Genomic DNA, 17,052 nt, shown 5'->3' with positions numbered 1-17,052 from the left:
TGGAGCTTGGGAGGGGCCACAGCTCAATGGCAGAGTGCCAGTTTCACATGGAGAAGGCCCCAGGTTCAACCCCCAGCTTCTCCAGGTACAACTAGGAAAGAATCCATCCTGAACACCTGCAGAGTCAAGGCCACCCAGGTCCACAACACTGGGCTAGATGGACCAATGGTTTGGCTCCGTTTAATGCCACTTCCTGTGTTCCTAAAAAGTTCTATTAAAAAACCAAAACCTTGGATGCCTTATAAAGTTAATTAAAGTAAATAGCACAGATCCTTAGCTCACTAAAGGTTTTGCTCTCCCAACCCCCTCCTAGAGCTTTCAAAGAACACTTCCCATTTTTGCATGGGAAGGATAAACAGAACGGTAAAAGGGGGGGCAATTTATAGGATGAACAAATCAAGTGCTAGATACTATCAGGACCATATCAAATTCACTATACTTTTCTCCCTCAGTATGACCATTCAAGTGGCAGGAATTTTCCCTCCACATCTATTACCCCCCTAGGAAAATCAGCATGCTTTATTTAATTCTGAATGGGAAGATTGCCAGACCTTGAGACAAAAATACCGTTTTCTTCTGGAAGGAACACGGAGGGACAGTTCGGAGGACCTATCAAGGCCATCTTTTTTCTCATTTTTATTTTAATGCTTTTATGTTTGTTGGGATCTTTAATTAACCCTGTCCCTGCAGGCTCACAGAGAATGGCAACATCTACTAAGAAAAGAGCAGACTCTGAGAAAGACAAAGAAAATGCCGTTTGCAGTGCTATGCATGTTTACTTGGAAGTAAATCTCAGAGTTTAGTGGGACTTGGTCCTAGGTAACTGTGACTAGGCTAAAGCCCAGAAAGAATCATTCTCTATCATCCATGGCCATAAAAGCCTTGCCTGAATATGGGCCAATCCGATGGGTTGCAGCTTTGATGCTCATCCCTTGAACTTAAGGGTTTGCCGCCCTCCTGGGCAAAAGGAACAGCAGAAGCAATCCTCACACGCCCTTCCCATGCCCTGCATTTTCGCTAAACCGGCTTTTTTGCCTGTCTAATGAATGGGTTTTGGAGGGGAGGGGAAGGAGGCTGGAAAGGGCTCAGGTTAGCCTAGATCCTGGCCTGTCCAGCTCCTCCCCTTCTGCCCACCAGCATGATCCCTGTGGCCTCTCCCTGAGATTGAGTTCCCAACCTTGGCCACAAGAGGAGTGGGTCAGAGCTCTGCTTCCCAGCTCCAAGGGCAGAGGGCAGTCTCCAGTCTCAGAGGTGGGACTCTGAAATACCTTATAGTCCCTTTGTTGCCCTCTAGGGTCCCTAATATTTTTCCTTCCGTGGAGTCCAAAGAGAAAGATTGCCAATTGCGTACACACTGGTTTCATTTTATTCACAATCAGGACTGGGCGATTAAAATAAGAAAGTTAATGCAGTGGGCTCTGTAGCTTTTTCCATAGGTTGACAATGATGGAATAGCTTCTTGGTTGCTATAATACTTCACAGCACTGTAAAAACAAATATTAAACAATGATGATAAATGTGTCTTCAAAGGTTGATTTTTAAGTTGTTGAAAGTATTGCAGGAACATATTTAGCATCAATTGAAAATCAAAGCAGGTTATTTATGGGGTTCAGTGGTTCTGTTTGATTTATTTTCTGCATCGCTCAACCTAATTAAAGCTCCTTGCTGTGCAAATTATTTGGATCTCGCATGTACAAACAAAATAATTAGGATTTATTAAATTCATGGCTGCCTAATTGGTTCCCTTTGAGATACTGCAGAATGTAATCTCTTAGAGCAGATGGCTAGAAAGGATGTGCAATTTCATCTCATTTGGAGGTCACTATTGATCTTCAGATCAGCCATCCAGGGTCAATGCGCGTGCATTCTCTTCCAGACATCACGCCTCTGAGTTCAGATCCCCATGTTAAAATGTCACAAATGTTACATGGAGCAGGCATTTGGTAGCCGTGGCCCTCCAACTCCCAATCATGCGTTTGCTGACAGGACCCATAGGGAGTTGAAGTCCAGCAACATCTGGAGGGCTGCATGCTCCCCATCCCTGATGCAGAGAGCAAATTGTAGGGGGTTGGATCCAATGAAGTCCATCTGCCAACAGAATGAAAACTGCTAGTGGAATGGATTTCCCCTCCGCACACACACACTTCAGAACTGCCCCAGAGTGCTGGGGCACCCTTTGGGTCAGAATCACTAGGGACTACAGGTGGAGGAGAATGCAGACATGCTTCCTTAGGTTTAACCCCTCGGAGGCATAGGATGGGCCACAGCTGAGTGGAGAACTTCATATTTTTTGCGCAAAAGCTCCTGGGTTCAGTCTGTGGCCTCACCATTTCATTGGTGCTCAGGTCTCAGGGCTTGGAGATGTCTGGTCAGAATAAACCAGGTAGACCAACAGCATCTGGGGGGTCACATATCCTGCCAACCACAAGCATTGACTCTGCTGGCTGGGGCTGACACAACAACATCTGCAAAGCATAGTTACCCCACAGGTGGAGTAGACCCTGCACATGGGCATCTGATTCTGTAGAAATGTGTATTCTTCTAAGGGCATTATTTTAATGCATGTGTAGACAATAGACTTTTTCTGTCCAGACATGGATACGATGGTATCCTAAGTTTGCCTTCTATACTACCTGTCTGCCAAGAGGTTCTAGTGGTGTACGAGCATCTCCTTCCCTGTGACTTTATTCTCAAAGTAACCCTGAGAGGATAGGATATAGGGATGCATGAGGAATGTGATAGCAGCAGAAAAGCCAACAGATTTTCGTGATTCAGCCCCCCAGATTCTGGTTTGTTAGCCCCGTGCTAGCTGGCTGTCCTAAGAACGTTTGTGCAGTTTGTGCATTTAAAGTTAAGAATGTTTGCAGTTTGTTCTTTCTGTTTTTTAATAAGAAGAGAATTAGTGCAAATCACACTAATTGAAAGTTAAGAACTAAGCCAGCGTCACATAGTTTGTGCACAGTACTGCAGTATTTTAAAAATAGGTAACCTGTGGTCTGTCTTAGAGGCAGAGGTCTGCAGGATAAAAACAGATTCAGCATTTTTATGCATATTGGATTGAAAGTGGGCAAGAGGTCCACTGAGCTCAAACAAATTGGGCTGCCCAGTGTCTCCACATCCCTGCTAAGCTGAAAGAGGGTGGCAGGAGTATATCACATGCATGGCAGGTGCCACCTCATGCCCAGCCCAGCCTATAGATCACAGATGGCTGCCTGGGTGGGACAGATGACATATTGCAGGTGTCAATAGGAGTCTTACAAGTGCTGCCTCCTCATACAGGCACATGGGTTGCTTGCACAGGCAGGGATCCCCATGACACCCAATATTCTTAGCAGAGGCAAGGTTAGGAGACCAGCAACTCCAGAGAGAGAGAGAGAGATTAGCAGCTTTTAAAGGCACAGGCTTGTATCCAGTCTCCTTTTGGTTGTTTTTTTCCTCCTCTCACTTATCCGAACCATTTTGTGTAGTGTATTTGAAAAAGGGTCATGCACGACCATCAGATGTAATGTGCTAAAGCTCCCCCAGCTCTGCACACTAACCATCCAGCAGGAGTCGAATACCACAGAAGGACAAATCAAGACAAGAACATGGCTACCAATACCAGGTGTGCTTCATCTTAGAAGCACTGGGGAAAAGATTAATTTCCTGCCTGCTGCCTGCTGTGCTTGATGGGATGTTTATAAAAGTTTCCTATTCTCTCTTACCTTGATTTTTACAAAGGTTGTATTATCAGCTTTTCTTTAGAGACCTTTCTCCTGTACTTTTAAGCACACAGTCTAATGATCCTCTGATGTTGTCTGGGTGGCCATAGGATTGTTCAGGGTCCCAGTTCCAAGGCCCTGTGACCTCAGAGCTGGGATGCTGAACGTGAAGCTGGCAGGAAATTAACAGGTCAGAATTGTTGGTAGAAGTTCTACCACCCCATCATTCCATCCACCTTGGTCTTCAGAAAGCTGTCCCTTCTTACCTGGTTATGGCTAGGCGACACTCAGCACAAAAAAGAGGGGGTCCAAAAATAGCTCCTTGTAATTGGTGTGGAGGAATGTTGTCCGTGGGGTCGCGATGGTTCGGACATGACTCACGACTAACAACAACAATTGGTGTGGAAAGAACTGTTCCAGCTTTCTCTCCGAGGTTGGAAGTCAGCCTTGGAGAGGGCCAAAGGGGCAAGCCAGTGTGGGGACAGAGAGGGGAGGAGGCTGCAGCTGTTGGTTTATGTTGTCTCCAAATTCTGCCCAACATCCTTCTCTCCCCCTCCATAGTGCATCATCTGCATGGCTGAAAATGGCTAGGTGAAGCAGTACATGCACATGCAGTGCGTAGCTTATCAAACATACTCATGCAAAGAGTAGCCAGCCTCCATTTGAGTTGCCAAAATGGGAGGCAGCCACAGTTACTCTAGCTTAATAGGAACATCAGTGGCTCAAAAGCACTTGCCTATAAAAGGTCCCAGCTTCAGTTCCTTCTATCTTCAGTGTTTGCTTGGGAATGACCTCTGTCTGAAAACTTGGAGAATGGCTGGCTGTCGATGTATTAGACAATCTGAACTATGTGAACCGATGGTCTGATTTGGGATGTAACACCTCCCTGTATTCCTTCCTATGCTGCAAGCTTTCATTATAATATAAATTACCTCCCCTGAGGGCATCAGGAAAAGGTTCCAAGGCAGGCCTAGCCTCTGAGCACAAAGACCAGATATGAAGACAAACGTAATATAAAGTTTATACTATGCTTGTCTTCACACCTGGTCATTGTAGTCCAAGGCCACACCTTTGTACTCTAAGGTCTACCACCGGTTCGACATCTTTCCCTGATCCCATCACTCATGTTAGTAGCAAGACTGCTCTGCATTCCAATGCAAGCAGTGTTATTTTCTGCAAAATTTAAGAGCATCACAGTTTGATCCCATCTCAAGGCTTGCGCTTCCCACTCCTTGATCCTGCAGAGACATCACAATGCCAAAGTGGTGACAGCCTGGGCATTTCCATGGCAACCAGCTGAGTCATTAACACACAAGAACAGCCTCAGCTACATGATCAGACAAAGCCAAGGGGAGAGGGAGTCAATGTGTGGCAAGATCACTAAATTTATGTGATTTCTGTTCTTGTCCACCTCAGGGGGACAGCAGAGAGCTCCTGAAATGGAAAATAACTGTCCCAGGCAGCTGTCACTTGCCAGCTCCTTTACAGTCTTGCTTATCTTCCTCCCTACAACCTCACCTTTGCGTTAACTGGCTATTTCTACCCATTTTGCAGGTTGGGAATAGAGGATGGCAGTGAATGAAGAGCGTGAGGGATTCATGACACTGGGGGATTTACACAGGCCCATGCTTAACTCCGTAGGCCAAGTTGATCTTTAAACTGGAGTTTAGGCATTGTTCATCACCTGCCCAAAGAAGGACTTCTCATGTCCTGGGGCAGCTCAGTGCTGGAGACATGTCGACACCTCCCTTTTCTCTGTGTGTGTGTGTGTGTGTGTGTGTGTGTGTGTGTGTGCTCTCCTGTGTCTCCACCCCAGTTAGTTTTATGGTGTTTTAAAATATAAAAACATACTGCCTTTAAGGTACAGGCTTGGAATCAATCGAGTCTTGGAGGGAAAATTTGAAAAATGGTGAAGGTGGCTAACCTGATCTGAATTGGGCCTGCAAGCTTAGGAAAAAGAAAAGTCAAGGCTTAGCTACACATCATGCCAGCCTTCTGAACCTGGTACCCTCTGGATGTTTTGGACTGAAACTAACTGCTGACCATTGGGCATGCAGACAGGTGCTTATGGGCACTGAAGCCAAAATCATCTGGAGAGTACCAGGTTGGGGAAGGTTATATAGCATGTAAGCACCATGACAGCCCTTGCTCTGTAAAACTGCAATGAAAGATTCAGGGTGTTTCTCTAAGCGACTGAAGATTCCTACTCTGACTTCTAGTTAGGACCAATAAAAAAGATTAGGTCACCATAAAAGCAATTGTATCTAATGCTGGCACAATTACAGCAGCTTAGTTTTTTTTTTTTTTTTTTTTGAAAAATGCTCAGCATGCATTGAGATTACCCAAGACATAGTTTAATTTATCTTTCCAAAAATTGCATCTGGAATCAAAGAAACAGGAGGGATGTAATACGCCAAGTAGAATAGCTTCTTATGACCTGGGCGTGTTTCTGTTCTCTGCTGTGGGCTTCACTGGATGGCAAGAATTGTAACCAGTTGGTTTTGGAGCTGTTTTGTTGTTCCAGGGAAGGCTGTTGATCCCAAATGCTTAGGTCAAGGACAGACAAATATTGGGGCTGTGGGCACATTTGGCAATTTAAGAAACTTTCCCAGGGAACCCTCTCTAAATGGCTGTTATGGGAGACAGAAAAGACAAGACTGGGCACAGTGCAGAGGTATAGGTGAAGGACCAGGAGACAAAACAACTCCTTTGGAAACCATATGTCAACACCAACAGAAACCTATTTTCCAGCATACCATTTACTGGTTAAAAAAATGTTTTGTTCTTTAAGAGGCAGGGGTAGGACACCTTAGCAGGCAACAAGAAAGGTTTCTAAGGGTGCTTTGGTTCCTGTTGGTTCTATCTTGCCTGCCCCTGATTTGGGTGTTTGGATTCCTGCAGCTTTGTAATCTTATACTCCTTGGATTCTGTGACCAACAGCACAGGCAACTGAGAGCCTGAAACTCAGTTGTCTTCACTGTAGTTCTTGCATTCGCCCCCGCTTTTCCTTCAAACTGAGGGACTCTGTTATACAAAGGTATTGAAGGGAAAATTGCTATGTCATGTCACAATGAATTTGGCAGGCATTATTTAAAGCCCAGCAGTTTAGGAGGCTAGGTTATTAAGCTTACTAAAGATGCAGTCCTTTGCATGATTAGCCAGGGAATAATCAGCATGCATTCCTTAGACAATCTCAAAGGTGTAGGATGTTTTTTTGCCCAAACATGCATATCATTGTGCCCTTAAGATGCAATCCTATGCATGTTTAGACAAAAAATGGCACCACTCCCACCATTCCCAGCCAGCATTACTACAATTCTACATGTTGGCTGGCAACACTGGGAATTGTAGGACCCCTTTCTGGATTTTACTCTTACCCAAATGTACCAAGAAACACACCCTTTTTAAAACTGTTTTCCCACCCGCACTACATAGTAACTTGAGGATAACTGGTTTGCTTCTTCGGGCAGCTGTAACAAATGCTCAGAAAGCACCATACAGAGAGCAGTATTTTGGATCACCTGTACTCACAACTTTCCTTTAAGGGAAGAGGCAACTCAGGGCCATATTTCAGTGTCGAAGCACTGTTTTGCATGTGGCAGATCTGATCTCTAGACAGGGCTAAGAAGGGTCTACATTCTGAAACCTTGGGCAGCTGCCATCTGTCAGTGTTGTCTGAAGCATGGGCCAAATTCAGCTACAGAAAAGCTCCCAGGGTGCCTTTTCCCATGGAGAGTAGAGCTGAAAGCAAAGGGAGTAGTGCCAAAGGCCAAAAGTGTAAAAGGAAAAAAAAAATAGCAGGATGTTGTAACATCCATCTCTCATGATCAGGATCTAAGCCTTTGTTGTTGTTGTTGTTGTTGTTAGTTGCGAAGTCGTGTCCGACCCATTGCGACCCCATGGACCACATTCCTTCAGGCCTTCCTGTCCTCCATCATCCCCCGGAGTCCACTTAAGCTCATGTCGACTGCTTCAGTGCTCCATCCAGCCACTTCATCCTCTGCCACCCCCTTCTTTTGCCACCTATTGTTCCCAGCGTTAGGCTCTTCTCCAGGGAGTCCTTCCTTCTCATTGGGTGACCAAAGTATTTGAGTTTCATCTTCAGTATCTGGCCTTCTAAAGAGCAGTCAGGGTTGATCTCCTCTAGGACTGACCGGTTTGATCGCCTTGGAGTCCAAGGGACTCGCAGGAGTCTTCTCCTGCCTTAGGAGAGGCATTTTGATGGTCAAGATTGGACAGGGGTGGAAGGAACGGCACAAGTGCTGGGAAACTACCAAATGATCAGTAGTTGGGGAAAAGGGGTAGGATTTGTGGAAGGAGGTATGTGCAGAATTGGGACTAGAGGTGTTGAATGTGGCCTATGGGCTTGAGTTTCCCCACCACTGGTAGAGATGGTACCCTCCTTCAGTCTCTTTTGTTCCAGATGTTTTACAGAGATTGGGTTCACAAGGCACAGCATGCAACCTCTTACAATAGACCATGGTTGCTTGCTGGTTGCACAACCTAGTTGTGGTTAGCAACCATTAGTTCTTACCATGCTTGGCAGCCATGGTAAGAATAAATGATTTGTCTTAGTGTTTGACCCATGAGGATTGTTGTGTCACCTAAACACAGATTACACAACCCAACTAGATTAAGCCCTGCAACAAGCAAGCTACTTAGACAAATCTCCTTGCTGTTGCTATCAAATGGCCAGCCGAAGCGTACAACTGGCAGTTTCCCCAGAGTTCCCAAGCGACATTTGAAGATTGCCCTCAGAGGTTCCCCAATCTCTGCTCTCCACTGTTAACCTGTCCTCAGGGCAACAGCACACAATGGGGAGGCCATCCCCACCTGTGGCTGAAGAGGTCTTCTCCTGAGGTGAGGATCTGCTTTGTGCCACTGCCCTGTGCTTGGGGCAGCAGGAGCAGAGGGGTCATCCATGCCTGCCACTCAAGAAGTCTCCTCTCCAACAGGAAGTAGGGTTCCACAGCAGCAAAGTGAAACAGCTCACACCTTCCCCAGCTCTTCATGGGGCACAGATCAGCTGGATCAGCTCGTGAGTCTGCCAGCCTGATCCTGGCTTACCCACCGTGCCCCACTCCACTGTGAGTCAAAACTGTATGGCAGACACTGGTCCAGGCAGTTTAAGACTCAACAGGAAGGATGCTAGCACCCTCATCTTCCCCCTGGGCTCTCCGCATAGGATGAACCCTACAGGAAGCTGCGGAGTATGCGCAGTGCTTTGATTAAAAAAAAACCACTGGGTTGCCATTGACATTTAATGGCATATTCTCTGGAGCACTAAAATGGTCCAAATTAGCTTTCAAACAAGCTAAATTTGGCCCTTTTAGTGCTCCGTACTGCTAAAAGTGCAGTTCTTGAAGTATATGTTTCACAGCATGGCAAATTCAGTAGGGGGCACATCCCTTAAGCCTGGAGCTGCCCACACCTCTTCTGCAGACAGAGGCACAAGTTCTGGAGTAAGACCTGGCAACCTGCTGCGTGACTTGATTGCGCTTAATGTGGGCAGACAGACTGTTCTTGCTCGTTGCTGTTCTGGTGTTCTCTGAGGGAAACCATGCCTTTTTGTAAGGCCAGAATGTGATTCCTGTCTCCCTTCTTCCCCTACCCGTTAGTATAATGAGCCATTGCCGAGCAGCAGACACCGTTGTAAAGGGCGCTTACTATATGTTGAGCTCAAATTTCACCATCTGTTCCACTTCCCTTTTTATTCTCTGGCATCTTGTAAAACATGAGACTTGTACAGGAAATAATGAAAAGAAGCTGGCTTGACTGAGGCGTGGAGACTTTCCCCTGCCCTTCTGCCCCTCAGAGATTCAACGGGGAAGGCCTAGGGCCCACTTCAGATCCAGAATAAGCCAAAATGGTGGGTGCCCTGCACTCAGCAGACATATACGAACAACAGCGAAGCTTCAGCCGTGAGGAGGGGGTGTGAAACACACTGAATACCCACCTAAAGCAGTCATTTCTCCAACAGTCACCAAGTTCCTGTCTGGCGTGCAAACTGGTCGGAAAATGTGTAACCATTGCTTGGAAATCACAAAATTAGTACTAAAAACAACGGTTGTCTCCCGCGGGTATACTGAGGCTCAGAAATTGTCTGGAAATTTTTCCTTTTAACACTGAGGGTTTTCTTAGTGATTTAGTGCTAGCAAATTGTCACACCTAGGTCAATTTCAGCCTCTTAACTCATGGCAGCCCGTTCTGTGGCACCCGCATATCCTGGCCTCTTTGTGTTCATCATCTCTTTCCATAGAAGCATTGCTGTTCATACAGAGGGTACTGCCCTGATGTTGTAAAGCTGGTTGCATTCTCTGGCGAATATTAGGATGTATGCTCAGAATAATAGCTCAGGGTCAAACAACATACCAGCTCCAGGTTCCTGAGGGCTCATGAGCAAGATAGCCTTAATGGAAGGCTATCTCCTCAACAGCAGTGGCACCTGCATATTGCTCCTCACCTCCTCATCACTGCTGTCTGCTTCCTTGACAAGCAGAGAAGCAGGAAGTAAGCAGGCCTCTGCATCTACTGCTCTTCCTTCTCACCCGGGCCAGAGCAAGACGTCGGTGAACAAACAGGTTGCAGTGGTGAAAACAAGGAGCAATTCCAGGGGTTTTTGTCAGTGGGCCATTTGGGACCTGGGCCATGAGCAGAGGCCCATCTAGGCCTACACTTCACACCAGCCCTGCATATGACATTGCATGCACGTGCACCAGCAGAGAGTTCCTTTCCCACTCAGAAGACAACAAGGAAGCAAAGGCATCCATCCCCCCTTAGCATCTGTTCTGGTCCTAACAATGATTTTGCCCTCAGTACTAGTTTCAAATATCATGAAAAAAAAAAAAAAAAACAGGAGGGACAGAATGTGCAGTTCACTTGCAGCTTCTGTTTTCCACATATGACAGGAAGTTAGTTCATCATACTTGCCATCTCCTTAGCTTCTTTGATGGTTGAAACATATCCAAGAAAAATGTCAGAGTTTAGCCTTGGTTTAATGCCTTAGACAAGCAAATAATGAGATGGTTCCATTTTTAAAGACTCCATGTGGACTCCTATGTGCAAATGTTTGCTTTGAAGGACTTTGCTTAGGAATATAGGCAGATGAGTCACCTGTCAGTAGTCTGGGAAATAGTCTGATATCGCAGACTGACTGGTGCCACCCTCAAAATCCTCTATCGGGCTTTTAGGGGGCACCTACCCACAAGGTAGTGCGGTCACAGCCACCCCGAATGCATTCAGTGGGCCTGACTTGTTCCACCGGGCAAGTCTCTCATTTCTCTATGGTAGTGTAAAAATATTTGCTCTTCATTGTTCGTTTTACCTGAGATGAACAGATCCCAATTCCCATTTTGTCCCAGGGGAGATGCTAACACACCAACGACTCTTGATTCAAGAGGTTTTTTTATTGAGAAACCAGCTGCAGCAGGGCGAAGCTTTGGCTAATGCCAAACAAGAGAGCTTCACACACACCCCTTCCTGTTCCCCAACAGCTTATATCCTCCAGTCTGTAAGGGGCATATAGTTCTAAATAGCCAATCCGTAAGCTGCACTTCCTAACATTTACTTCTTGCTGCTCTTACAACTTGACCTTGACCACACTATAACTTCAGTAAGCGTATTCAGGGAGTATACTTTCTTCAGCTCTAGAGCCATGACTAGCTGAATATACTTCTAAGCCGCATTTTTGTGCAACTCTAGCAGCATGGAACCTGTTTCAGTGCAAGGGCCAAACTTTGGAAAATCTTTGGCGGAGGGCACTGCATGGGTGGGTAGGGCCAAAGACAAAGAGGCAGAGTCACAAATTGGCATATTTTACTTAAAGCCACTGCCAGGAATTATGCCTTAGGAGAGGCAATTCAGCTTTTCATCGTGGTAGCAGGTGGGGAGGGCAAGAAATCCCAAAAAATCAACTGTCAGAGAAAGCAGAAGGGGGTGTGACTGTAAGGTCAGGTTTGGGCCTGTGATCAGCAGGTCCAGGAGTTAACAGCCACAGCTTAAGTCCTTTCTTTGCCTGCAGGAGATTCACATTCAGCTCCATCTAAAAGGGAACCGGGCAGCAAACGTGGAAGGCCCTTTCCTTCTCGGCCTGAACATGCTTTCTGTCTGTACGCATATTTTGGCTGAAGCAATGCAATACATTTCCTCTGCTAATAGTGGAAGATTATGCAATTTTAGAGCAGTGAGTCCAGGATTAAAGAAGGATAAGGTTGCTGTTTAATTACAAAAAATAAGCAAAGGGCTAAACGGCATGCTACAGTTAACCGTGTGGCACAGGTCCTCAAACTTTTTCAGCAGGGGGCCAGCTGAAAGCGGCCTGTACTGTGCGCAGGCCGGAAAGGTGGTGCCGGCGGTGCATGTGGGCTGGGGAGGGGCGCGGGGCGAGTCGCAGGCAGGCAGGCATGCACCGTGAGGTAGACGCACGAGGCAGTGGCTCGCTCGCTTGGAGATCATTTTCTCCAAGCGAGCAAACCGCTGCCTCTGGTGTGTGGGGTGAGGTGGGCGGCGGCAGGCGCATGTGTGGGCACACACGGCGGGTCCAAAAGGTCATGGCGGGCCGGATCCGTCCCCTGGGCCATAGTTTGAGGACCCATGGTGTAGCATATAGTGCATCCTAGCCATGATTTTTTAACCTTTGTGTAAGTAAGTGTGGGCCTGATGTGTATCTGGAGCACCACGTCCTAGTAAGGAAAATAAAACTTTCCCACCCAGTCACTTCCCCTTGTCACCAAATTTGCTCCCAACTGTGCTGATAGATCAGGACCTTTTCACACTTATAGCGGTACCTTGGCTCACAAACTTAATCTGTTCCATGACTCTGGTTGCGACCTGAATTGGTCACGAACCAAGTCAAATTTCCTCATAAGGTTCATTGTAAATAAGGTTAATCCATTCTGACCCCTAGGAATGTGGTCGCGATCCAATTTTGGTCATGAGCCAAGTCAAATGTCCCCATACGGTTCAGTGTAAATAAGGTTAAACCATTCTGTACATATTTTTTAAAACACAAAATTTTGAAACAATGTAACAAAGTACAATATAGTAGAGAACACTAACCTATGTTGGGGGGGGGAGTTATTGTTTGGAGGGAGAGTCCAAACGATCATCGTGCAATAGCGATCGTGCGTGTGGGGGGGGGAAGGAATCGTGCTCGTGCAGGGAAGACGGGCGTGATCGCAATCCTGCTCGGGGGGTGGGCACAATGGCCGCAGTCGCAATCATGCTTGGTGTGGGGGGGAGATGGCCGTAATCGTGTTCATGCAGGGTAAACGGGTGTGATAGCGTTCGTGCTCGGGGGGAGGAGATGCCCATGATTGTGCTTGTGCAGGAACATGGCCACGATCATGGTCATCGCCTGATGCGGAGTTCGTGAACGGACGCAAATTTTTTCTGAAATTTTTGTTTGTGAACCGATTGGTTGTGAACTAAGGCATTGGTGAACCGAAGTACCACTGCACACCGGAATTTCAAAAAAAGACAACGCTTTTGTTAAATGGGATGTAACTCTGTTGCCCGGAGGCAAGCAATTCTTGGAGCTGAAAAGCAATGAACACAATAGCATGGAAGGAAAGGGCGATTTATTTAGACAGAAATAAATACAGAAGCAGAGAAGGTGCTTGACGACCTTCAGCATGCCCCCTCTGCTCTTGGGAACCCCTAACAATCACAGCTGTACTCCTGTGGCCAGTTTGCCCAGTGATGTCTCGGAGCTGAGCTTCTACTAACAATTAAATTCTCTCTACTTACAAAGGTATAACACAAAGGTTACACCTGGTATTTAATTGTGGGTGAGAGTGGGCATGGATGGTAAAGTTCCTGTACAAGGTCAGTTACCCGATATGAATATCTGACACTTGTCATCCTCCCCAGTCTCATGTTGGTGCCAATTTATATTGATTCTTAAAGCAACACTCCCAAAATTGCAGAAGTTCAGCCTTTGCCTGATACTGGGCATAGGATGGAAGAACTGTGGGACACCACTGGCTTCTCACAATTATGATGGTCTTCCGCATGAATGCACTACATTAACCGGTTTTTAAAACATATAAATCTATTTTTCTGTTCTGTTTGGTTTAAAAATTTCTATTGCTAACTTTCATGATTTTTAATATGTTTTAATTGGTACATTTTATATTGTTTTTAAATACACTGTTGTGGACTGTTGAGAGAGCTTCAGATGTTGGGCAGTATAGGAGTTAAATTAATAAATAGATCACTTCAGTATAGTATCTAGATTAGTTCTCAAAGTTAGGCGATTAACCATTTTACCTGTGGATGGGCTGGAATGAATGTGACTTGCACAAGTGCCCCATCTCTAAGCAGCTCCCTGTTGAGAGAAGTGTAACGCTCGCATACACAGCCACTGCATCTTCACGGGCATCAGGGGAATGTGTAAAGTCGGGTTGGGCCTCCAGCAGCCTGGATTTGGCCCACGGTCAAGAGGCTCAACACCGCCGTACACTGCCTCGGCCTGGAGGGAGCCTGGTTGAAACGCAGACTTCCACAGTGTTTAGCCTTCATGATTTGGCTTCTGTCTTTCAGGGACGACCAGCCGGAGCGTGTTCATTCCTGCGTCGTGTCTGCTGGGCCGCTTTGCCCCTCCAGCTGCTCCTATTGTTCCTGCTGCTTCTCGCCTTCCTGCTGCCTCTAGTCAAGGAGACACACAGCTGCAAGCTTGCCAACAATTTTGCACACTCCTTCAACCTGATGTTGACATACAAGAGCCCACCCCCAACTTAAGTCCTCCACACAGGCAGGTGCAGTTAAGGGGACAGATTGAGTTATCCAAGTGGCTTTTCTCTGGGGTGTCTCCTTTCCTGCGGGTCCCCTCAAATCCGGGACAGCTAGCAAGGGACCCACATCAACTGGAAACTTGGTCCGTTGTATGCTCAGGCTATAGAAATGAAGTATTCATATTTAGAGCTAAAATTATATTTTTAAGTATATGACTATATTTATACTGTATATTTGAATTTTATACATATATGTATGTTTGTCTCAAGGAAAGATGAGTTGGAATCAGTGTTTTCAACCAAATCCTGCCATTTCCTTTTTGTCTGTGGTATTGTTGAATAATAGTATCAGTTTTCACCAACTGCTTGTTAAGCACAAAATAGGAAAGAAGGGATCGCTAGTTGTGATGGATCACAAGGTTACCATGAAAAATGGCAGCCATGTGTCAAGTTATCCCTCCTCTACCACTAAACAGGCAATTTTTAAAACTGCAGTTGCCATCTGATTGAATAAATCTTAGTTGATTATTGTACTAATTGATTAAGTAATTAGTGCAATGTGCCTCGTAATGTGCATTTGACTAAAAAATACCTAAGCTAAAGTCATTCTTCCTTTGTTTTTAGAGTAAAGTGTAGAACCTGTGGCCCTCCAGATGTGGCACCTCAACTCCCATCATCCCTGTCCATTGTTTATGCTGCTTTGAGCTGATGGAAGTTGCAGTCCAGCCACATCTGGAGAGCCCAGGCACCCAGCCCTAGTTTAGAGGAGGCACAATGTATTGTAACAGGCATGATCCTACTGCTTATATGTGTGAAAAGAGGGAATGCCTTTTAAAGACAGAGCTTGCCCTCTCTAATTTTCATAAAGAACTGCATGAAAAATGTCTTTTAATCTACTGCCCAACTTTGTAGTTGACTGAACTTTTTAATCGATTACTTCATCTAACTGATTAGTCAATTAAGCACTGCAATCCGACAAAAAAATTATATTATTGACAGTTGCATAAATTGCCTTTTATTAGAAGTGGAAGGAAACTTAACATGTGGTTGACATTTTTAGCAGTAGCCTTGAGTGTCTCCTATTGGCCCGTTCCACCCAAAGTGTGAGAAGGTAAAATATCATCTTGGAAAGCTAGTGATAGGGAATCTTTTAAAGAATGCAGAAGTAAATGGGATTGACTCATGCTTAGATAAACTCTAGCACAACCTACAAAACTGTTGGTGGGAGCTTCAGACAAGAGGGTGCATGGGGGACTTGGGTATGTGTGCAGTACAGCTTGGAGTGAAGTGAGAACTCTCATCCCAAACCCATCCTCACTCTGAGTTCAGGACCCGCAAAGTCTCCAGAAATAACTCTGTGTGTGTGTGGAAGACAGAAGCAGTGTACACATTTGTACTGGGCCAAAAAAAATTCTGCTGGCAGCCCCAACTTTATCTCATAGTAAATTCCTGATAGGCAAACTGACTAATTCCATTTTTCTTTATTTTTTGTTCTCCATCACATGCTTGACTAGAAATGTAAGAATGTGCTCCCACATCTGACCCTTCAGGGCCTTATGAAGGTGTGCTAACACCTGCTGAAATGTGTAGCTGTTTTTTTCTTTGTTCCTATGAAAGCATAGGAGGAGTCCCACTGGATCAGATGAAAGGTCCAACCGGTCCCACACAGTGTTCCCACAAGGGCCAGTCGGGTTTCCTAGTGGGAAGTCCGTAAGCACTTAATGAATACAATAGCACCCTTCAGTTGGTGTTCTTGAGCAACTGATACTCAGAAGCAAACTGCCCCTAATACTGAGTAAGATACATTCATCACGACTACTAGCCATAGATAGGCATCCTGTCCATGAATTAGTGAAATTTATGTGGATTCACCCTTAAGGGTATCCCCAGAATAATGTTAAATAAATAAAGGTACATGCTAGGCATATCTAAAAATGCCTAGGGTGGCACCCTAAATATCCAGACAGTCCCTTGTTAAAGCTGTTTGAGCTGGGCTAGCAATTTCTGTGGTTTAACTATGAGATCTGTGAACAAATAGTTCCCTATCTCATACCATTTAGTTTCACTAGATGCCCCGGCCTTCTTGTATTATGAGAGAAAGAAACTTTTGCCTGTCCATTTTCTCCACACCATGCCTAATTTGATAAGCCTTCATTGGGTCCCCTGTTAGTCGCCCCTCTTCTGAGCTCAAAGCCCCACACTTGGTGACCTTTCCTTGTAGGGGAATTGTTCCAGCCCTTTTGATTTTTGGATTCTCCTTTTCTACAACTTCTCCAGCTCTAAATAGGGCCTACACACTTGATGGCCCTAGAACAGGGGTCGGCAACCTTTAACACTCAAAGAGCCATTTGGACCCATTTCCCACACAAAAGAAAACACCAGGAGTCGCAAAACCCTTTTGACATCTAAAATGAAGATAACACTGCATATATCATTTTTTACCTTAATGCTATGTACATCTTCATTATGATTTAGCTGCAGCTCTTGTTCAATCACTAAAAACTGTTATTTTTAATCTTACATTATAAACTAGTAGGACTCCTTTCATATATTTTGAATAGAACAGCTTCCTACTGAGTCAAAGCCAGTGCTAAAGGGCTGCATCCATTATGCAGCAA

General features: G+C 45.5%; 1 protein-coding gene across 3 annotated transcripts in view; it reads left to right on the top strand.

The window, feature by feature from the left end:
* Window positions 1-15,899, top strand: part of SYNE3 (spectrin repeat containing nuclear envelope family member 3) — a 93,882-nt gene extending 77,983 nt beyond the window's left edge. For all 3 annotated transcript variants that reach the window (XM_044436179.1, XM_044436180.1, XM_044436178.1), the window contains one exon: window positions 14,244-15,899. In XM_044436179.1, coding sequence (XP_044292114.1) covers window positions 14,244-14,441 — 198 coding nt within the window. In that variant the 3' untranslated portion in view covers window positions 14,442-15,899. The remainder of the gene's footprint in view (window positions 1-14,243) is intronic.
* Window positions 15,900-17,052: the final 1,153 nt, after the last annotated feature.

Source organism: Varanus komodoensis, unplaced genomic scaffold (genome assembly GCF_004798865.1).
Source record: "Varanus komodoensis strain SLA01 unplaced genomic scaffold, ASM479886v1 scaffold3, whole genome shotgun sequence".
Classification (NCBI taxonomy): Eukaryota; Metazoa; Chordata; class Lepidosauria; order Squamata; family Varanidae; genus Varanus; species Varanus komodoensis.
Note: the sequence above shows the minus strand (reverse complement) of the source record. Positions and strands in the feature narration are given on the sequence as shown.